Source organism: Strongylocentrotus purpuratus, unplaced genomic scaffold (genome assembly GCF_000002235.5).
Source record: "Strongylocentrotus purpuratus isolate Spur 01 unplaced genomic scaffold, Spur_5.0 spur5_contig_871, whole genome shotgun sequence".
In the NCBI taxonomy this organism is placed as follows: domain Eukaryota; kingdom Metazoa; phylum Echinodermata; class Echinoidea; order Camarodonta; family Strongylocentrotidae; genus Strongylocentrotus; species Strongylocentrotus purpuratus.
Window position 1 is genome coordinate 177,251 of NW_022145581.1, and position 23,763 is coordinate 201,013.

Consider the following 23,763-nt stretch of genomic DNA (forward strand, 5'->3'; position numbering starts at 1 on the left):
TCTCTTTTTTTGTTTTTGTTTTCTTTATTGTAAGACACATACTATATACACCGTCTGCTTTATGACTTAAACGGGTTTGATCACAATCGACAAGACAATCACATGATTTCAGAGAAGGTCTAACGGGAAATATACCCACGGTTTGAAAAACAAAACGATCAAGACTTAAAACAAACAGGGCGTTGAATTGTACACGTATAATACAAACAAGACAAGGACGAGTATAATGCAAGTCTTAGATTTCTCTGAACAAACAGCTTTTGAGCGAGTTGTTTTCTGGCAATCGCAATGCTTTGTCTCTTGCCCGTGACGTATATCCCATGAAGAACAAATAAATAAGGTTCTAGATTACCATTCCCGAGGCCTTCCTTTAGTGATTTTGTGTTGTTTTGTTTTGGTATGTTATCCTGAAATGGAATAAACAACAATTCAAAGACATTTCAACAATGGGATAGATAAGGGACACCGTCAATGCAATTCCACTTTGTCTTCAGCGGTTCAGCCTCTTTAAAGCATGTTTAAATGCAATTTTGATTACACTTGTATTGAAATTGAGATTTCTTTGTAAATAAAACTGTCAAAAGCATTTATTAAATCCCCTCTAAAAACTCTTCCTAATTTTTGAAAAATCTGGACAAGAAACAAGGAATCAATTTTACCTGGCCTAACACATGTATTTTGCTCTAATACCTGAAAACTCATCTGGATGGTAGTTAATCTTATAAAGGGGAGAAACGTATACCCCCTTGAGCAGTGTACACATAAATAGGAATACATTTTTTAAATTACAACTAGAACCTGCCCCCGAACAAAAAGTGATTATAAATGATTTGAAAGGGAGGTACATAACTATAGAATGAAAGCAAGACCAAATCCCTCCAAAATAGCTAGAGCACGCCTCCTCCAGATTTAAGTGGGTATATTTTCAGTTTTGTTCAGTCAATGTGTTAACCTTGTCATCCCGTAAAAATGTGCCACTTTTTCTGCAGCTAAATGAGCTAACCAAACCATTTCAGTTTGAAATCACATTTTAATTTCAAGACTGGTTTCATTTCATTCATTCATTCTCTTACAGAATCGCAGTAAGAGCGTTTAATAAGTGGACTAAGTTAAATCAGGGCTCAGTTCAATAAAACAAATATATAAAAAATACGAATTTCAAACTGCTTTAACACATTTGCTCTCAGTCAATCAGATGTAATGATCCAGTAGGTTTCACAAGTCGTCGTGACTTCTAATTGATAACAGGGTTTAAGGATTGGGATTATGGTATATAAAGTGGTCCACAATCTTGTAAGAAAGGAGAAACACCAATTTACAACGAGAGGAAAGAAAAATATGCCATAATCATTTGAAGAAAGATTGTTGATTTTATTCGATCACATGATTATGAAAACAGTACGGTACTTTTGACCCACACTCGAAAAATAGTTAAACCATAATTTATACAATATAGGCAACAGCATGAAATATAACTCTTGGAAGACACGTACTTTACCAAATTGTCCAGTATTTCAACAGATTAGAAAAATAATGGCGCAGCTCATTCAGAGCACATTTTAGTTCTTTAACCTTTATTATTAAACCTTATTTAACATTTGGCCACAGATTATCTTATTCTCAAATACTTATACAGGCACCATTTGGTTCCATCCAGCCATGGGTTAGAACTGTTAAGAGATTAATTCGCATTTTTCAGGAAACCTTGAATATATGAAAATTCTACCTGTACAGCAGGAAGATGAATTGATATCAGTTTCATAAATTGATCAAAATAAAGTTTATTATCTTTGTTATTGTTATTGATTAATTCAAGTTTTGTGTATTCGTGGGATTTGCCCGTAACCTCTGAGGATTACTTCATACCTTTAGATACATAACGTACTCAACATTTTCAAACAGACCTATTTTTCCTACTTTATTACACTAACATTTAAAGTTGAGTTTGTGCTCCACTTAAGTTCGTTCATTGGTAAGGCACTTGTTAACACCTTGTATGGTGTTTGAATACTGCACGAGTTAATGAAGGCATCCTGCATGGTTCTTTATATACACACATATATTACGATTTGATTGTAGAATACTAAAGTTTTTTAGTAAGGTATTTTTTCTGTCATTTCAACTGGTACATGTGTAATATGAAACGTGGCCTCTCATTTACATATATGCTTTTCTGGTAAGCGCAATTTAAGATACCACTCGACAAATGACACGATTGATTGATATAACCTATTTTATGGCAAATATTTCAAAACCGATTGGTAGAAATAACAGAAAAATTTCTAAGTCGATACTTAAATAAATTATTTACACTACGTTTAAATGATGCGTCGTCGATTCCTAGTAAACAGAATGGCAAATATTAACAGATATATAAAAATAAGCTTATACCGAAACACCAACGATTTGTTTTTCAATTTGCCATTGATTCTTTAGAAAGGCATTCAGAATATGATGCTTAAGTGAAAACTACCTAACTTAAATGGAAGCCCTGAAACTCATTATATACAACAGCAAACTAAAATGAACATGTCTATTGCTTATTTATCTCAGGAAAAACTTATTGCACTTATGATTTTTACACTTTCTACACAAATACACCTTCTTTAGTCAATCAAAATATACACAATAAATTCCACATTTGTATCTACATGCTGTACATATTCACTGTAAAAATAACATAGTAATGAATTACTCACGTAATTGTAACCTTTATTATTGATTGTCTTTAACATAAGAAATAGGTAATTCATAAAATCGTCAAAAAATATTTAATTTAATTTACAAAGAGACAACTGAACGATGGTATACTCCTATCAAAACCAGTAGTCTTCGAAAATTGTTTTTTTTTAATGAATTTTAAGATGGTGTTTAAGCCCCTACTGATACATAAAGTTTTTTAAAAAAGTAAAGTGAATCACATTTTCATTTCTTACAAGTAAATGTTTATAAAGAACGCGAAAGGTTAAGAGCTATTTGTGCACACACTGCGTTCACAGTATTGACATGTCGCAAATACAATAACAATCAATGGAAGTACAATACCATGTGCAGTTAATAGAGGCATGTAATGATGTACAAGAAGAGGGATATTCTTCAATGCAAACACATTTTCCCACCAGCTTTACACCCTGAAATAACATGTATGGTAGGATATTGATTTACGTAGTGTAAACAATTCTATCCCGTACAGATTGCAATAATTAGGTAACTCAATTGAAGAAAGATATGATAATAGTGTAAATGAAAAATCAATTGTTTCCATTTCTCTTTCTAATCTTTTTATTGTGATCATGCCGACACAAACAATGCCAACTAAATGTTTACATGAAATACTAGGAGGCGAGTAAAAATCCTTAAAATTAATCTAGTAAGTCAGCCTTAAAAAAGGTAGCCAGTGTATTTGCACATTTTAAATTAACCCTTTTCACAAATGATACATTAATTAATTGTTTTCCATGAACACCTCGAGTTTATTTACTATATTACTTTCCATTTATCTAAGGACCATAAGATGAACGATTTGATACATGAGTAGTTACCCTGTGTTTAGTAACATACGACTTAATATCTACAATAAGAATGTAATATATGGTATATCTCAAAAATGATGGAGCCTTATGGCTAGGATATATAGCAAACAACTGAATTATTCATACCCCTTGTCACTTTGATGGTTTTGATATCTTTCATAACTCAATCATGAAAGGTGGGCTGTTTGAATGTATACACTTTGTTTTGCCTAATAAATAAAAAAAATAATAATAAAGGCATTTGTTAAATACTTTTAGATGTAAGCTATAACATGTCACATTCTCGATAACATAAAGCAGAACAAATCAGATCAAGTTACAAAACTCAGTTAGGGTATGAATAATTTAGTTGTTAACTGTAGGAAGACGTTTTAAATGTGCCATTTATTTCTTAAGTTGAGCGGTGGAAGAAAAATGCAGATGTGATATGAAAGTTCATACAATAATAATGATAATAATAATATTCAGCTTGTATAAAACGCCCAATACATCGATACAACGATGTGTCTTAGCGCATTACAGATATATTATTACCCCGGTCATCGGATTCAGGCTCACCCGCACACAATGTATGCACATTTTCCACTCCCTGCGGATATAACATATCTCAAGCGTGAAAGGATTTAGTTTCGACTGGTGACTTTGCATTACGATTGTGTTTATACATCTTTAGCTTTAGAGAAGATAATACGTGATAACAAAACAAAATAAAAGTGGAAGCAGATATTCAGCAATAGGTATTGGTTGACTGTACAGATACTGAGGCGAGAATAAAATAACACACCACCTGGCAAACAATAACATTTACACAAATATTAAAAAATAACAAATAAATACAATTTTATAGGACTTATTACCAATTTAAGGCCCAAGACCCACTAAATCTAAAGCAAGAAAATGATATTAATCTGTATTCATCGTTGCCCTAAAGACTAAGTTTTCTGCAAACAATTCACAATTCATTGAATTTGAAATGTATAGTTCATGTCGAAGTATCAGTCCATATAACTAATGAAAATTGCCTTGCGTTTTTAAAACACCCGCCCTTTTAAATATAGTTTCTGATACCACGGCCTAAAAGCTTTGTCTTATGTATAAAAGCGGATGGTTAAAAGGATTTGAATAAGTATTTTCTAGCTCTATAATGCTGCACTTCATATTAATGTCAAGCAACCCAACGCGTTTACCAGCTTATTGCACCGCCTATAACCATACTAAAAATGGAATGTAATATACAAGGGCAAGTAAAATACACAAGCACTAAATACAAACATAGTCAGCTAAAAATATAATGCTTAAAAAAGCTTTACATGAAGTAAAACGCAAAGGAAAGTGATTTACAGCTATAAATACAGGACGCCTATCAACATACGCTTAGGTGAATATTTGTTTAAACCATGATGCTGAAGTGATTCAAAAATAGTAGATATGCAACCTTACAAGGAATATCAAAATTATGACAATTGTAATTTCGCTTAATGATTTTAAAAATACATACATCCAAGTCCATGTGACGTGTCAAACACGTGGGTTACTGTTCAAGGCCTCAGTTGTATTTAGAAAAATGTTTCGGGCAGTCTCGGCAAGTATCGCCAAGTCGGAGATTTTCCAAGGACTCGGCTGTATTCGACAAGTCTCAGGTCACCTCGGGAAGTTTCGCCACGTCGGAAATTTTTCCCATAACTCGGCTGTATTCGAAATGTCTTAGGTCATCTCGGGAAGTTTCGGCACGTCGGATGTTTTTCAAGGGCTTTGCTGTATTCGACAAGTTTAAGGTCGGAAGTTTCAGGCCACTCTTGAATGTCTCAACTGCATTCGACAAGTTTCAGGATGTTTCGGGAAGTTTCATCACATGGGTGTCTGCAGTATAGGCCTATATATAAAACTATCGGCTATATTCGACATATTTCGGATAGTCTCGGGAAGTTTTGCCAAGGGGTCTCTACCATCTTCTAAACACATCGGCTACATTCGACATATATTGGGTTGTCTCGGCAAGTTTCGTACACGTGCTTCTAAACGGAGAGATATACGATTAAAAGTCACAACACCCCGTTTCCTTCTTCTTCGCTGGTGTTTCTGTATTGAGTGTTATTCCACTCGAGCTTACCTCCAAATCCTCTCTCTTGTGAAGTTGTCTGTCAAACATAAGATAACAAAAATGATAGATACTGATTTATATATGATATCATCATTATCAACATTAACTATTCGGTATCCCTGGTAGGTAATATCGACTTGAAGTTCTTTTTCGCCTTGGTCTCTCCTCCCGATAAAACAAAGTATAATTCGTTTTCCCCTCTCTAATCTTCACGATGGATCATAATAATAATAATAATAATAATCTAATCTAATAGTCCACTCCAAATTTTATTAAACCGAAACGGAAATTCTTTTTGCCCAATTGATCGTGAGCCCGGCCAGCCACTGAGCAGCGCCAGATCGACGTTGGTCTATCCCTTATTGTTGAACGCCAAACAAGGTAGCAACAACTCCCATCTTTTAACGTCTTTTGGTATGACGCGGCCGGGGTTCGAACCCACGACCTCCCGGTTGTGAGGCGGACGCTCTACTGACTGAGCCAACACTCCGGTGAACGTAACTGCTTACTATCGTTCATCACGGAAGGTAACAATCTTGTCAAATGATACACAGATGCTCATTGGAAAAAAATCCAAGGTCTATCGATTCGATGAGAATTATAACGTTTGTTTAACATTTTCCTGATTTAAGTTTCTAACATCAAAGTAACGGTGGTACAAACTTCCGAATGAAATATTTGAAATCAAATATAAACCATTTTCATTTAATCTATAATAAATATTGACACTTGATATTTTGAGGAGGGGTGTATTTAAAGATTACCTTGTCAACTCGATTACTGCATCTTCAACGTTCGATCCCTCCTTAGCACTCGTCTCAATAAAAAGAGCATTGAAAGACTATAGGAAACAATAAACAAGAAGAAAAACATATTAATCATGATTGGCTGTACTTGGTTAAAGATGTTTTTGATCGTTTTACTTGCTTAGGTAGTTTTAGTTTAGCTCTTTCTGTTTAGTAGCAATAAATATGATATTAAGAGAATTATTAGTTTTACTTTCATATAGTGAAAAACGAATTCCAATAATAACGATGACGAATCGGAATATCAAATTATTAAGATTAATCTCGATCATTTTGTATTTCCATCAAGAAATTCAGGAAATTTAAATCTTACTGAAAGAGTCAACTATCATCAAAGTATCTCTGCAAAGAGTTGCCGCATTAAAACATGGATCCCTACAATAACCACTCTATTGCAAGTTCGTAGTTCGTAAACATTGAATTACTTTTGAATACAAATTCCTTTTTGTTTGGTTTTCCAGATGGCACGCAATTTATCTTTAATTTTGTCATTTTATATGCAAAACACTATATGTTCTCTGCGAAATACAAAAGGAAACGGCTTTCTTTGAATTCTTTTAAGAAGATGTTTGAACGTTTTTATGAAGTTGAGCGGGTTATTCCTATCAAACGCAGTAAATTCGTTGTATTACTTGATAAATGGAGACATGTGCAACTGATGTAACAATGTTACCGATAATTCACATTCACAACATGTACTTTGTTCAAATATATTGTTTTGTTCTTGCTGAAGAATGATTGAATACAATTTTTTTCGGAAAAAAAGTTCGTAGCTTACCGTTGCAAGCCTCTGTCCGTCTTCTGTTCGTACACAACGCACGCCCTCTGCGATGGCTAATGGCCTAGCATCCAACTTGTTAGCGCATATCATGACTGGAACAGGCTTGTGTGAACTCTCCTATAGAAGTATAAAAAATAGAATGAGTGCAAACATGATATGGTTGACTTTACATTAAATAGAATCTAAGAAATTTAAGTCAAACGGTCACAGTGAAGAGTTATATTGGTATACTTTTGTTTTGGAAAGATCTTTGCATAATAACGGGAAAAGACGTTTCCGGAAAGTAAAAACATGGAATAATATGAACGCTTGGATTAGGTGAGACACCACCGCTCCGCGTACATATGTTTTGTGTAATGTATTCTCCTCTCAACTTTCTATATCAAAACGGGATACAGAAGTAGGAAGCTGGGTAAATAAATAAAGTATGAAATGAATGAAGTGTCACACCTCATTGTACCATTGTTCGTACCTACTATGAGACAAGGGGAAGAGATAAATGTTGTTGTAGCCTCTCAAATATCAATTTCGTATAATCAAATACATTTTTTTCCAAAAACCATTGCATGGCTCACAGGAGGTGTATTGAACGCCAGAATCACAAAATATAAACTAAACATTAGAAAAACTTACAGATATAACCATACACATTCTAAAATTGATCAAGCAGGCCCCCACCCCTCACCTAAAGAGAAATCATTGTGTCACTTAACCAGTTGACTCCTGGAAACGGATGGTCCTTGTACTAAGCCTATGTAAATTAAACAACTCAGTAATCAAAGGGTTAAATGTGCTTACCTCAATTGCCTCGATCCAGTCCCGCACGTTGATAAAGGATCTCTCGCAAGTGCAGTCGTAGAGAAGCAGTACTCCATCAGCCCGTCTGAAGTAAGATTTAGCAATACTTCGAAACCTTTCCTGCCCGGCAGTGTCCCATAGCTGTAACGAGGTGACTCGGTCATCCACGTCGATTGTCTTCATTTGAAAGTCGACGCCTGTATAGGATAGTTTAATAAACGAATACAATAACTTCACAATCGTTTCATTTAAACCCCCTCTGCACGAGTTTGGCCAGGAGGGATTAGACCTCCCTGCAAGGTCACCGACAGGTGGTTATCTCATCAAATCAGATCTCAATTAACATAATAAAAAGGGGACCATAGGGGACCAACGGGCACCGTTTAGGCATTGTTTGCTATATAGAGGCGCAAGTAGCTACAAGTAGTGCAGTCCCGCAGATCTCGACTCGACTTCAATTGTGGTAGACACACACCAAGTGAAATCTTCAATGATGAAGTAATCAGGTATTATGATAACTTGGTCAAAGACTTGACATATGTTGACCTCGTTTTCAAAATTGCAAGTGATAAAGGGAAATTTTATGATATTAAAACAAAGAATAATAAACAAATTTGGTTCGATTGACAAGATTTATACCACCCATTGCTTCAATTAATTATCATGCATGACCGTAATGCCTTCGAAGGAAATAAAGAAGGAAAAAAAATAGTTTCTTACCTAACGTGGAGTTGAGGTTGCTATGGAAGATTCCCTTACACAATCTCATGATGAAACTCGACTTGCCCACCGCCGCATCTCCGGCTAAGACGATCTTATACATCCGCTCTGGATGGGCTGTCGGTGTCGGGGACAGCGGCTACAAAACAAACAGAATATAACAGTAGAATTACGCCCTAGAAATAACCCTTACTCTTCTTTTAACATGGAGTTGGTCTTATAAACTGTTACGATTAATCGTAACTTATTTTGTTATTCATTGATTTTTTTTCTCAAAACTCCAATTCTTTTTTGTATACATAAACAGTTTATACGAAACTGCAACATAATTATTACGAGGCTTTTTTACCCTTTGATAAACAAAAATAAATACAACACAATTCCATGTTCATTATTTCACAATGTATAGGACGAAAATATATCAAAATCGCATAATAGAAAGATATTACCGCACTACACAACTTATTTGCGATTGATGTCGATCACAACTATGTACATAAGAGATGGGGGACTGCAAACTTGCGATTGATTGGAGGACTTGCGATTGATTTGGATGAATCGCAGCTATTTATTAGACGGGGTCATGATCTCAGAACCCCACCTCTTACACACACACACACATATATTTAACATTGGCATAAAGCGTGTGATAGTTGATTTTTATCAGCTATAGACCAGAGCATTATAATATGCCTTTAAGATTAATCCATCGGGCAAAATTTGCCTATAGATAATCGTCGTTTATTCTTGCAAGGATCGTTCTGCATTCAATCTCTAGCATTATAGTAGAAACAGTATATCTAATCCCCAAGATAATGGAAATCAAATCGTCGCCAAATCACTGTCCTTTCATCTTTGACAGTATTTCTTTAAATTTCATTTATTAATTTGTCAAATTATGGCTTGAAACATTCCATCAGTAAAAAGGTAATTTTTCAAAGAGATCCATACATACTACCTGGAAAAATACCATCCTATATGCATCATTAACTAGGTCACAAAAATATATAATTTTCATTGGCTATTTATAACTTAGTCACGATTTCCTTTTCCTTTAGATTTTTTTTTTTTTTTTTTTTTTTTGGGGGGGGGGAGGGGGGACTAATTCATGAGTAAAGATTTTGCCCTGAGTACATGTCCTGTTCCAACAAAATTGTTAACAAAACAAGAAAAACCCCAGAGAGGCCATTTGTGACTGTATACTCAATTGTAGTGAGTCTTTTAAAGATCATCGAACAACATACTTGGAATCATAATTGTGTTTTACTGGCAAAATATTTTGTTAATTAAAAAAAAACGGTTATAAAACTGCACAACTGCAAATAACTTAGATAGCACAGCCCAAATCACAATTTTGTAATCTGTTCTATAGTTAATGTCTCCAATACGTTTTCCCAACATTATTGTTAAATATATATTATCACTCCTGATATAATTATTAATATCTATTTAAAAGGAAAATGATTTGTTCCTTAATTTTAATAAATGTTATAGCATTTAATGTTACAGGACGAATTACATTATATTAAAAACACTTGTAGATGGTTTATAGCCTTTTGGTGCACAACCAGCTCATCCCAATTAGTCTGTTCTCATATGGTGTACACCCAGCCTGTCTACAATCTACATGGTCTAATGCCCATTTCGTCTACTGTCCACAAGCTCTAATAATCATTTGATGATTATTATTACTTACGATTAAATGAACATTAGACCAAATGGGTAGGGACGAAATGGGCAATAGACAAAATGGGATTTAGACTAACTGGTTATTTAACCTAATGAACAATAGACAAATTGGGTAGTAGACGAACTGGTGGTGGACCGAACGGCGATTCACCTTCTAGAGTCATATTAGACATGAAGATACATGGTTAATAGGACAAGAAATAAAGCATCTCTCTTAATACGTTAGAGTATTAGTGAACTTCAAGAATTTACTGATTTCTTCAGATTTAGTATTCTTTAGTTATTATAGTACCTCAGTTTCAAAGTATTCCATAAGATTATTTACCACGGATGTAACCTTCAAATTAAAACCAAAATAATGGAAGAAATACATAAAAGAATTGCATAAACCATATTCAGAGTTTCGGTGGATAATTTAATCAAATTCTTCAGGAGCTGGCAAAAAGATATGAAAACAGTTGGTCTGCAAGAAAATTAAAAAGTGGAAGAGTCAACTTGACCCGCAAAGAAGCATGTCGAGGAATTTGATGAATACAATTATCTTCAACAGTGTATAAAATTAATTCAAAAAGAAAAACAAAATACATACACTGTTTTTAAACGATCTTGTCTTGGTATCATTTTGCAGAATATGCTCAAGCCAACTCTTTAATTCTTCAAATTGTCAACATGTTAGATGAATAAACTAATTCATTAAGATCACAAACCTAATCTTTTTCCCCAAAAATATAAAAACATTGTTATTATTCTTTATTGAGCATGTTTTACGAGAAAGAAATTTAATTTACTTAAGTATATCGCTTGAGTAATGACTCTGACACGTTGTTGGAAACATTAAGCATAGGTGTACATACTTAAACAATAAATGTTAGGTACAGAAGTAAAATCATGATGTAAAACGGTTACCTGTTGTGGTAGTTGCGGAAGAGCGCGCTTTCTCGAACCGCCTCCACTGGACCGTGGGGAACTACCACGTGACAAGGAACGCGTGTCTCTGATTGGCTGTGACGCCTGGCGGCCTATGCTCGTTGCTCCTCTGCTATTGGTTGAATGTTGTGATGACGTAGCGTGTGACATGTGATGGTGTGAGCCCTGGCGTTGCGCGTCTTTCATTTCTTGTTTCTATAAATTTAAGAGAGTAAATATTGGTAAAAACGGTTCATTGTCTATTTTCATAACTCGGCTCAGGGCATACATAATATTTCTCCTTGTTTACATTTAGCTATTACGCCCTCTTTGAATTCGTTATGTGAATCATGGATTTCATGAGGTATTTTTTTAAATATATTCATTCTTTTTTTTTAATTTACCTTTTCTAAGAAACTATACTTTAGCGATCTACAAATTTCCCGACGATATTGGAAAAAAGGGCTCTATATCTTGCGTTCTTTTTTAAAACCCTATTTTCTTTTTCTTTATATCAGTTGCTCATCTACCACTTAAAGTCAGCATGCATCAGCAATGATTTTACACACAGTAGTTTGCACACTCAATAAATTAGCCTCTCCGAAAGTGCATCTAAGAATATATATTTTTTAAATTTCTGTAGCAGCTGGTCTTCCTGCACAACTAACTGAACCAAATTACACGAATAAATTCTTTTTATATTCACACTTAATTATTTACAGTAATATTAATCATAAAAATTTATATTTGTTGCACGCCATTATTTTACACTTGAAAATGCTGGTACATAATCTGCACATTGATGATTGTCAATAACAAGTTACAAGCTACTGTTACAAGCTACTGAAGTCATGGCATCTGATTGGCTGAGAGCGAATTTGTCATAGAAATTTAGCAGTTGTTATAGATAACAAGTTTAATGAAACAGGCCCCTTGCGTACCATGGACACTGCTATTTCTTCCTTCAATGGTGGCGCTCTTCTCAACTCTTCTTCTGTTTCTGAGTCGAGCTCATTGGGGTCTCGGAGAGTGGAGTTTCCAGAGTCTGCGAGGAGGGAAAAGATGTTAAAGATTATAAACAAAAGAGACAAGAGAGGAGAGAGAGAGAGAGAGAGAGAGAGAGGGGGAGGAAGGGTGAAAGAGAGAGAGAGAGGCAGGGTGAAATAGAGAGACAGACACAGAGACAGACACACGGAGAGACAGAGACAGAGAGAGAGACATAGAGACAGAGACAGGGGAAGGAAATAGAGGCAGGGTGAAAGAGAGAGAGAGAGAGGGGGGGAGAGAGAGGGGGGGGGGGAGAGAGAGAGAGAGAGGGGTGGAGAGAGAGAGAGAGAGAGAGAGAGAGGGGGAGAGACAGACAGAGAGAGAGAAAAGAGGGGGAGGAGGCATCTTAATCATAAAATAGGAGGAGTGTCACTCGCGTAACAATATTTCAACAATTGAGATGTTTCCTATTTGGAAATTAAAAAAAGCCATTCTTTTTTGTGAATTGTCAAATGACTTAGCCCTACACATAATTATCTTTTGAGTTAGATTATTCAACAGTTATTCTATAGTCACCTTGAAACGTTGACCACATGTGGTAAAATTGTTTGAAAAGGGTCTTAATCCTGTTAAAATATTTAAAGTTAGTCACTGCAATAAATAATATTCTTAACTCTGGTAGACTTTCTATTTATGATTTGGACGGAATAATAGCGAAATTCGTATCAGAGCCGTTTAAATCGCACACTTCTACTATGAATACTGGGATATGACTAAGTTAATTGAAAATAAAATTGGTGCGGGATTGTATTTACGATTAGAGATTGGTTCAAAACAGCAAATCTAAATGAACTGGTATAGATTTATTACAAAAGGGCATCTAGTCGAGGCCAAAGGTTACAAAATGAGAAGAGAAAAATATCGATGAAAATTGAGAAATGCGTATTTATTTAGAAATGCAAACAAATGTGCAGAAATCGATATTTCGTCAAAGTAATGTTACACAAATGGGAATTTCAATTCTATCTAACAGTGAAAACAAGGAATTATGTTGACACAACACGTGCATTTATATAATGACAATATTATTTATGTTAATGTGCTCAATTAGACAGCATAACTTTCACAAACTCTTACCTAGAAATTCCTCAAGAAGTTTTCTTGCTCCTGATTTTTGTATGAGAGCTGTACCATTAAAATTACGATATACATTGAATGAAAATCATATCTATCTGTCTTCGATGAAATAATCAAGTTAAATACCCAAATGATAACTGGATTATATTCAAGATCGTATAATTAGTATTCTCAGTACAAGGAATAATGGACAACTGTATTTTCATTAAATAAAAATCGAAATTGTGATATGTTCATGGGTTAAAAAGTGGAAAAATACTATTTCTGGGATAACTGAAGATGATATCAAACTGTATGATTACTTGTTGCAAGTGCTTCAGTTGAACCTGGCAATGCCAATGACTAGCATAGCACCAAACAAATTCATTTAAGCATATACAGCTAATAGCTAAATTATAGCTCATTTTGAAATGCAATATGGGTCTTTTTCTTAACAATGACATACTACGTTAATAGAAGTTGAGAAGGGGCATTAAATACCTCCAGGACAGGAACATTTAGCTGTGTGATATTGAAGTGTATAGTATCAAGGAATTTCTATGTTAAATGGAATATAGCTCATTCCTTAATCCAAACTAAGCATTGTTTTTATGTGACATAAAAAGAAATTGTATAAAAATTGAAATGCGTCTACATTTATATAGTAACAGTTTAGCTCGTTGGATAATGCATTTTATGCCTTGCGTTATGTTACATAATACACATTACTTTTGAAATGATATAGAGAAGAGGCAATGTTCACCTCTATTGTAAGGAAGATTATTATCATATGTAGTATGTTAAGCAAATGGTGCCTACATCTGACTCTCCACGAAAATAAGTTTGAAACCCTTAAATTGACAACATCTTGAAGGCTCCAAAAGCTTGTTTTATTCTTCAAAACATTTTTTTTAAAATCTTGTCAACATGTCCCTTCCTATGCAAATTATTATCAGATACATTATTTCATTTAATTAGAACGGTGCAGCGATAAATACAAAATATCATAAATGCAAATTTGAAGAGCAACATGCGAATCAATCTAGCTTTAATACTCATGGCCTGAAAGTCCTAAAAGAGGGAAAGGTCATATTTAAAAGGTAACAATTTAGCTCCTTGCATAATGCATTCTATACATTGCCTTATGTTACATAATACACATTAATTTTGAAATGAAATAGAGAAAAGGCAATGTTTACCTCCATCATCAGGATAATTATCACCGTCTGTAGTCTGGTAAGCAAAATGGCGTCTCCCACCAGTCACGTGCATCTCCGAGCCGTCGTAAGAGCCCTGAGATGCGTACGATTTACGCTGTCTCGACCTGACATGGAGATAACAATGAAAGTAATTCAATTAACTCATTTGTTACTGTATTCTCTCATGTCCTTAGGCTTTAAAGCTAAAGCCATGGTAATTATGCTGCATTCTTGTAGAGCACTTAGAGACTTCTGATAAAGTAAGTGTTAGGCGCTATATAAGCAAATATAATTATTGATACATATGCCACTCGGTTCACACAGGCAATGGGTTAAAGGTACTATGTCCCATTTGCAGCCAACATCAAATTCCGTAGAACTTTGCAGGAATCATGAACATATCACGTGAAATTTAAATGTTAGCAGTATCCTAATATTTAAATTATGCAAGGAAACCCGTTTACTTTCCAAACTTCACTGTCAGACACTATTGAGTGACTGACTGACTTCTTCGATTTTCTTTGGTAATAACATACATACAATGAGATGTAAAGGGTACATGGGCATTTGTACATCAATAACCAAATTCTTGTAATGGCCAAAATTAAACTGATTGAATCTTTGCGCATTACAAAACGCACGACCGTTCGTTACAATGTCGATTCGACATCTAATTGTCGTTATTTTCCAACTTAAAGACATTTCCAAGCCTTTAGTTTTTAGGGAAGTTCTAGATTATTATTATTTTTCAAATGCTTTTCAATTTAACCTTTTAATTTGTTTTGCCTGCAAATGGGACATAGTACCTTTAAATATGTTCATGTTATGCACTTGATATGACTTTAATTAGCTATATTTATTTCACTACTATATCTTAAACAACATTACATCGAGGAGAGATGTCATTCTGGGTGACAAAACATAGAGATGGCAATCCTATATTAATAATTTACCATTTTCAACATCTACCTTATTTTGATACGACAATATGCAAGGTTTGGATCCTAAAAAATCAGTGCCGACAGTTCATTGTCTGAATCCGGTCAACAGCATCAATAAACTATACCCTTTCAAAAAAAATAATTTAAAAATGGGAGACTGATCTCATGTTTATATCGTGTAATATATCATCACTGTGGTTATTGTTATGAGATTGGCGCTTAAAGCGTTACTTACGGGTCCACAATGACGTCATCACCTACGTAATCATCCATGAACGAAGCTGAGCTTAGGAGACGTGTTGTACGAGGCGACATGCGAGACGTCTGTTACGAGTTAAAATAAAAAATGTCCCTTAACTCATTGACTATAGTATTCTCTCATTGACATAGGCTTTAGTACAGGAGCCATCAGGTTCTCATAGGCAATGTGTTAACTCGTCGATTCTTAGAGAACTTTGATAAATGTTTCATTTTATCTTCGGTCTTCCATGTGGGAAGACTTGCTCTTTTATTTTCGTTATTTTCTATGCAAACATATTAAATGTCTTTAAAAACTGGATGTTTGAAGGGATTTTTATCATCTCTTTCTTTTCAAATGAAATAACAAAAATAACATTATGAACTTAACAAACAATCCATACAAAAATCATTTATTTATAGGTGGATGCACGTCCAACTCATCAAAATACAAGAATCTTATTGTTCATTGTACATTCGTTGGTCAAATGTATGAATCTATCATTTTTGTCCTTTTTGCTATACTACTTTATGATCTAAGATAAATGGAATAAAGAATTTATTTGCAGGTCTTTTTTTATTATTTTGTAATGAGAAATTTGTTTTATTTGGCGAAGAGCTGAATTGATTATCCTACATGTGGACACTGGGCCAGATTTACCATTGTGATAACAGACGATGCTTTCCACGGAAGGAAACTAGATTGATCATGTTTCATGTTACATGTGAAAGTGATATATATTATTCATTTAAAGAATAGGGAAGGCATAACTTAACATTAATAATTCAAAATGTTTAGTACGCAGCATTTGAAAAGGAAAAAATAATTAATATTATCGTATTTATCGTATTTTGATGCTCAGTTAGAATCATAAATTAAAACTGGCGTTTAATCTCATTCTAAGACTACATCACGACTGCATGTCACACTTTTCAAAATCAGGACGAATATTAACGAAAAGTTGTTAAAAACAAATTCTACTTACTCTCGACACATTTTCCAATGCAGATCTGAGATCATCATTCGTATCCTGGAGTTTCTTGTTAGCCTCACTGTGGATCAGAAATAAATTATACAGACGTTTATAAAAATTTATCCCACATAAAATTTAGCATATGGTACGAGACAGTGAACAGGAAAATATCAAATTACTATGTCATATCTTAAATATAAAGTTGAGTTCTGGTCATGCGATTGCATTATGAAAGAAACGGTGTGGAAGCAATCAATGATGATGTAGCATATCATTATTAAGGTGTACTGCAAGGTTCTGAAGTCATCAAAATGAAATTTGGCCCAGTCTTGGTAAAGTAACAATTAGCACTGTACACAGAAAGGTGTATATTGCACTACACAAACATGTAGCATAAAAATCGGGCCTCATTTTGAAGCTGTTACTTGTCATATTTAGAATATGAAGGCATTTGAAGAGCCATGCTTTTTTGGGGAATATTATTTCTTTGCTGTTCTTCCACACTTGCATAATAACAATGATAACGCTCCCAATTTATTGTTTTCACTTCTCCCCAGAGCTCCACCTTCTCTTAAATAAAATCAAACATCAATGAACTTACTGTAATAATTGGAGTTGCCTGGTAAGATTGTCCTGTTCTCCGATGTAATCCTGTATGACGTCACGGTTACTATTACAAGAAAATATCAAAAATAGCTATGATAATAATGGCATCAAATATACATTGTCTAGGGAGAGAACGTCGTGATAATCTCATTATAAATTCATGTAGTTCGTACAAGAAACTTCTCTCTGGAAAGGTACACTGTACCGTATGAACAAGAATAAGTTTGGTTGCATCATGAAAGTAATCATTTCAAAATCTTCCTTCAAAAGATGGATATTCCTTAACACAACTCATATAACACATTAGCTTTAAAGCCTATTTAAAGTCAATTATTATTTTTACCTCCGATTTTAAAAATGGGGACAATTATACATCTTCACGAGGTTGGGTTTCGAGTTATTGGTCTTGAATGGCTTTGCGTACAGTCATTCGAAACAATTTAAAAAAAATTATTTATTGAAACAACTCTCTTACATAATAATAACATGTTCGTATAGACAAGGAATTTATGGTAAAATATATTGTAATAGTTAACTCATCAACAAAAATTACTTTAAAATATATATATATATATATATATATATTTCTTATTATAAAGATCGAGACGATTTTTCTTAAAAGCAATTATACGAACAGTCGAAACATTCTATGCAAGCCTGAAACATAAAAGAAGTTGGCCAGCATCTACTTACTTTGATATGAATCCATTCTGTTCGTCGAAGTCGCTTTTCAGTGTGACCAGCTCACTTCTGGACAGGACGATGTTGGTCTGGGCCTCAGTTAGACTACTTCTTAGGCTCCTGTTCTCACTCCTTAACTGGTCCAGGTCCTTCTTGAGGGAGTGGAGCAGGTCTTCCCGAGATGTGTCTATCCTCTCTGCTTTGTCTTCGGCCTTTCGAAAAAGAAGGATCAGAATGTATCAGATTGTTTTGATGAAAAGGGGATTTCACTGTATATTTATCCCAATACCAGATTACAACTACTACTAAAACAACAATTACTTGTACTACTGCTCTTAGTTATTGCAATTTAGTGTATTTTGTGAGGATCATTTTTTAACAAGCCTTATGTGCTTTTCATGATCCTCCATCTTCAAATATTTTAATATATGCGTTTGCATTTTGAAGATTATATGATACTGTTTCAATCTTGACGTAGAAATAAATGAATTGAATAAATAAATGTATACTTACTGTGTGTATTTGATTGAGGTTACTCTTTAACTCCCGAATCTCTGCTTCAAGCTGCTTTTGAATCTCGGCTTTTTCCGATTCTATCCGTTCCCTTTCCTAAAACAAAAATCAAAAATTGTAAGGATTTAGTGTGTAGGCCTTTGCACTAGGGTCCCGTCAAGTTAAGAGTTGCGATTGATCCGAGTCAATCGCAAGTCCTCCTATCAATCGCAAGTTTGCATTTTCCTATCTCTGAAGTACAGAGCTGCGACTGATATCAATCGCAAATTAGTCGTGATTAATCAAAATTGTTTTTAACACGGGGCCCTGAAGTATTGTGAGATGTTACTTGAAGTTGGTTCTTTTCAATACAACGCATTTTTTCAACTCCTGTTACAAACTCGAGCATTAGGTGCAAATTAAAAGATTCTCGTCTTGAACGGCAACATCTGAAGAGAAACAGAGTCTGGATAATGCTCGAACACAATGTTAAGACTAACGAAAGGCGCGTGAGAATAAACCGTGGAACGTATAGAGTACCGAAGCTGTGACGTCATATAAATCTATTTTTAGAATATTTCAATTTTTTTTTTCATTTTCCGAAAGAGCATAAAAAATAATGTCCAAACGTCGAAAACCAATTGAATATGTTACGTATTGACTGAGATATGACCATCTGAATAAATATAAGTCCAATGGGAACTCAGTGTTATATGCTCTGGCTCCTAAAAAATTGAGAAATTCTAAAAATAGATTTTTTGATGACGTCACACTTCACCACTCTATACCTGCGAAGGAGTGGGTCCTCGTGAAAGGGATCGCCATGCCCTAGGTCTGGATCCTACTGAATTTTTCCTTGAAAGAACCACTGCCCCAGGAGACACATATCCAGGTCCTGGACTGATACCACTTCGCCTTAAGTCCGGCGTCGACTTGTGCAGATTCAGATCTTGCCAGCTTGATCTGGTTCTAGCCGGTTTATACTGGGATGGTTTTTGAAAGCTAGAATGTTCGCTCGAGAAACCGGAGGAGCTGTTGGCACGCTGAAGATCTGGTACAGACTTGGTTCTGTTCAGATCAGAAGCAACCATTGCCGTTGTAATAAAATGGCCATCTTTGGACAACGCTCCAGGGGTTGTGGATATTGCCGACTGTCCGACCAAAGGTGTTGGTTTGTAGTGTTGCGGCAATGAGTTCGTAGGGATTGAAGTATTCGGTAAGGACCCTAAATCCTTGTTTCTTTGCAGTGCATGTATTGCACTCTGACCAGGCTGGGCGACAAATGGTGTTGGCTTGTAGTATTGCGGCAACGATTTCATATGATTTGAATCGCTTGTTGGCCAAGTCTGTTCCCCAGCCCTTTGCATAGCGTGTGTTTCGCTTTGTCCATGCTCATCAGTGAAAGGTGGCGGCTTAGATTGTTGGAGCAAGGTGGTATGTGATGTATTTTGATGGAAATGTTGATTACTCTTTTGATTTCTACTCGTAGCAGAGTTAGAAGCGAGAGGGTTTGGCCGATCATATATCGAATGATTCCTGTAGTTCAGAGCACCATTACTCTGTTGCTGCTCCGTCGACTTCGGTGCTGCACTTTTCTGGAGTGCAGCCCTTAATTGGTCAGAAGCAGATGGCAAACTTGGTGATGGGGCGTAGAATGGTTCGTATACAGGATGACTCTGTTGATGATTCAAGGACGGCTGCACTTGATTGATGCCACTATTTGCATGAAAATTCTTCTGATTCAACAAACCACTAGATTGTTGATTGATTGGGGCCGTTTGCTGCAGACGTTGTCCTGAAGGCTGCCCATTCACATGCTGCACCGCATTGTTTCCCGTTGGCCTCGAAGCCTGTTGGTAGTTCCCTGTGGTCTTTGAAGTCAGGTGAACCTGTTGAGCAGTTGTGTGGTTATGGGCGGATGCATCGTAAGGTCTTGGAGGAGGCATTGGTTCGGAGAAGTCATCCAATACCAACGATTTGAAGGCACCGCCTGCCTCACTGAGTGAAACGGTTACATCGGTCCAAGCTGTCTTAAGTCCGTTAAAGCTTAAATCCATTGTGAAATTGTGTTCTTTTCCAAAATATACTTCAATACAAAATCAACAGGTCTCTTGCAAAAGATTTCGAAGACTATCCCAAAATATCCATTTAGCCCGAGATCTATTATGAAGTCGTGTCCTGCTCCAAAGCTTCCAAATATTCCCTAATCAGCAATCAACATAACACTTGGTAAAGATTTCGAAGACTCTCCCGAAAAATCCACTTAGGTTGAGATCAAATATGAAATCGCATCCCTTTCAAAAGCTTCAAGATATTCTTCAATCAACAGAAAGCATAACTCTAGCAAAATGATTTCGAAGTCTGTCCCGAAAAATACGTCGTCGTTATCATCTCCTGGATGTTCGAACGGTAATCTTTTTGAATATACGTGCTGGAAGACCACAATCTTCACATGGTTCTGGGTTCTCCTTTGGCACAATAAGCAAAGTAAAAATATGCATATACCCCATGCGAGTTTCCTTTACATCCACTTAACCACACATAATTAGGCTTTATCTCTTCCAGAACAACATCCACGATGCTCATTAGAACTCCAAAGTTTGTTCAACAGAGAAAAAATGGTGCTGGATAATATATTCCACAAACTGCTCTGCACCGGCCTTTGTACACTTATCGCGACAATAAGAGCTTCGAACAAGCCAGGAAACATCAAGTTTCTAAAACTCGATTCAACTTTCTGTCTTTGGTAACAGTGGTTAAAAGAAGTAGGGAAGAAGGATGGACGAGTACGCCACAAACACCTTAAGAAAACCACCCTGTTTATTGATCATTGCTTCCTAGACTGGTACCCTAACCCATCTCAAGGCAATCCTTCATTGGTGCGTTTCCTTGATTGATCTGAAGATGGTATAGGAATGCAGTCTTTTTGAAAGGCGGTATACCGCGCCGTATTGATTTCACTTGTGTTGATCGTTGAGCTGTTCACCCTTCTATTGTTGAACTTACAATGTGTTTATCAATCAATAAACTGAACGGCATATTTAGTCCATGGAGATATAAGAAGAACATGTTTAGTCTTTTACAGGGCCCCGTTGCACAAAACTTACCATTGATGGTAACTTTGCCATCAATGGTAACTACCATGGAAACCTTGAGTTTGAGCCCTGTTACTATGATAATTGCCATTGATAGCAAAGTTACCTTCAATGGTAGGTTTCAAGCAACGAAGCCAAGGACCCAGTAACGCAAATAAATTATTCCGCTCTATGTGGACAATACAGAACTAAAGTAAAGCATCATATTCCTTTCGCGACATTCAGCAAAAACCACCTTTACTACTCTTTTTTTTTTTATTTATTTATTAAATTACATGATTTATTGAATACCATTATTTCATTTTGATACAGTAATTTTTTACGAAGTGTTCCATAATCGAAAGAGCGTGTTTAATGATTTTTAACAAAACCAAAATGCCTTTTTAAAGTTAACTATACACCAATAGTCACATGATACTATGGTGCTCGATTTGCAATGGTTTCAGAGAAAATACTGCATAAAAATAGATAATAATTTGCATATATAGATAACATTTCTCCTACCTCTTTTCTGACCCTCTCCTCCGTTCTCGTCATCTGAACCTCCATTTCATACTCCAGCTGCTGGAGATGTTCAGTGTTGGTTTCATTTGTCCTGTTACCAAGGAAACCAATCAAATCCTTATTAATTTTATGAAATTTCTGTGTAATTACTCCTTGTTAACAGGCGGCAAAACAGATCTTCCACTTGTAGGTGAACGCACAGTAATCAACACATGTGATTACACTAAAAATTACTGTGGAAGTATTTTTGTTCTGGCCGAGTTACCTTCAATATATATATATATATATATATATATATATATATATATATATATGGTTACCGATTATTGCGACAATCACAATGTACTATCAGTTTGATATACAGTCTTAACATTTAAAAAATAATTTTCTTTAAAGCAAGATTGTACGAAATGGTATACAAATCAATTTGTTATTTGCTCTTTGCTTATATGAAGCAACTTCTTGCGTTACGTCGATCGTCACACGAAAATACTGCTTAATAAAAAAAAATAAAAAAAACGTTTATATATTCATGGATATATTTATACAAACGTTTATATATATTCCTTACATTAATGGAAACACTTAGAATTCTTTCACTACCATTTTTAAATATCAAAGAGCTTGAAAAATAAGATCGTTTATTTTTCTTCCTTTTCAGTTTTTCTTTTTCACGATGAATTATTTAACTAATGAGTCCACGTTTCTGGCCGCAAACGCACACATACAGTTAACAAATCAAGTATTCATACTATTACCAAGTTTTGTGATTTTTTAAAATAAATATTAGACAATTTGTTTTGTCCCAATTCATGTCTCTTAAGAATGTGGCATATTAAAACGTGTATCTTTAAGTAGTAAACAAACGCCTTAGTTCAACCAGTCCACCTTTCATGCTTGAGTTACACAAAACACAACACATATCAAATTTACAGGGGATATGAATAATTATATAAATGTATTTGCACATTTAAATCAAAAAGAAAGTTTACCTTTTCAATGACTTCTCTAACCTATCGACCCCTGATTGGTACTGCCTGAGATCTTTTATGACGTCATAGATGACGGCCTCATATTGGCGGAGGATTTGAGGCACCTCTGACGAATGGAGCTGCTGGTATAATTCACAAATTTGATCTTGGCTAAAAAGGAAAGAGAAAACAAAAGGTATTTATTTTAATTTACAAGTTCTAAATAAATGAATAGTTTTCGATCTCAGTTACTGTACCAAAAATGTAATTAAAACAGAAATAACCAGCTTATTTGACTGCGAAGATTTAAAAAACTAATAAGCCATGAGAAATCGAATCGAATCGACTCAACGAATATTTAAAAACGGGCTCCGCGTGATTTGTTTGGATGTAGGCCTAAACGCCAAGTAACGCCTGGCTGGAATACTCCCCAGAAAGTGGAGATTGTGCACACAGTGTGTGTGTGTGTGTGTGTGTGGGGGGGGGCACTGAATCGAATGAAAGGGGTAATAGTATAGATGTAAAGCGCTTAGAGTGCTATATAAAGCGGAATATTATTAGTAAACGAGCTCGGATACATTATTATACTTCCAAAGTATACACATGAAAGGTAATAGTACAGCTAG

At 35.2% G+C, this 23,763-nt stretch overlaps 1 protein-coding gene across 1 annotated transcript in view; it reads right to left on the minus strand.

Moving 5' to 3' along the window:
- Positions 1-4,196: 4,196 nt before the first annotated feature.
- Positions 4,197-23,763, minus strand: part of LOC580444 (ras and EF-hand domain-containing protein homolog) — a 37,463-nt gene continuing 17,896 nt past the window's right edge. Inside the window, exons 5-20 of the mRNA XM_011683403.2 lie at positions 23,159-23,308; positions 22,167-22,257; positions 18,589-18,684; positions 18,088-18,287; positions 17,390-17,458; positions 16,801-16,867; positions 15,813-15,901; positions 14,637-14,761; positions 13,459-13,506; positions 12,276-12,379; positions 11,335-11,550; positions 8,740-8,878; positions 8,020-8,216; positions 7,219-7,338; positions 6,399-6,475; positions 4,197-5,671 (exon numbers count right to left, since the gene is read on the minus strand). Of these exons, the coding sequence (XP_011681705.1) occupies positions 5,569-5,671; positions 6,399-6,475; positions 7,219-7,338; positions 8,020-8,216; positions 8,740-8,878; positions 11,335-11,550; positions 12,276-12,379; positions 13,459-13,506; positions 14,637-14,761; positions 15,813-15,901; positions 16,801-16,867; positions 17,390-17,458; positions 18,088-18,287; positions 18,589-18,684; positions 22,167-22,257; positions 23,159-23,308 (1,891 nt within the window). The 3' untranslated portion in view covers positions 4,197-5,568. The remainder of the gene's footprint in view (positions 5,672-6,398; positions 6,476-7,218; positions 7,339-8,019; positions 8,217-8,739; positions 8,879-11,334; positions 11,551-12,275; positions 12,380-13,458; positions 13,507-14,636; positions 14,762-15,812; positions 15,902-16,800; positions 16,868-17,389; positions 17,459-18,087; positions 18,288-18,588; positions 18,685-22,166; positions 22,258-23,158; positions 23,309-23,763) is intronic.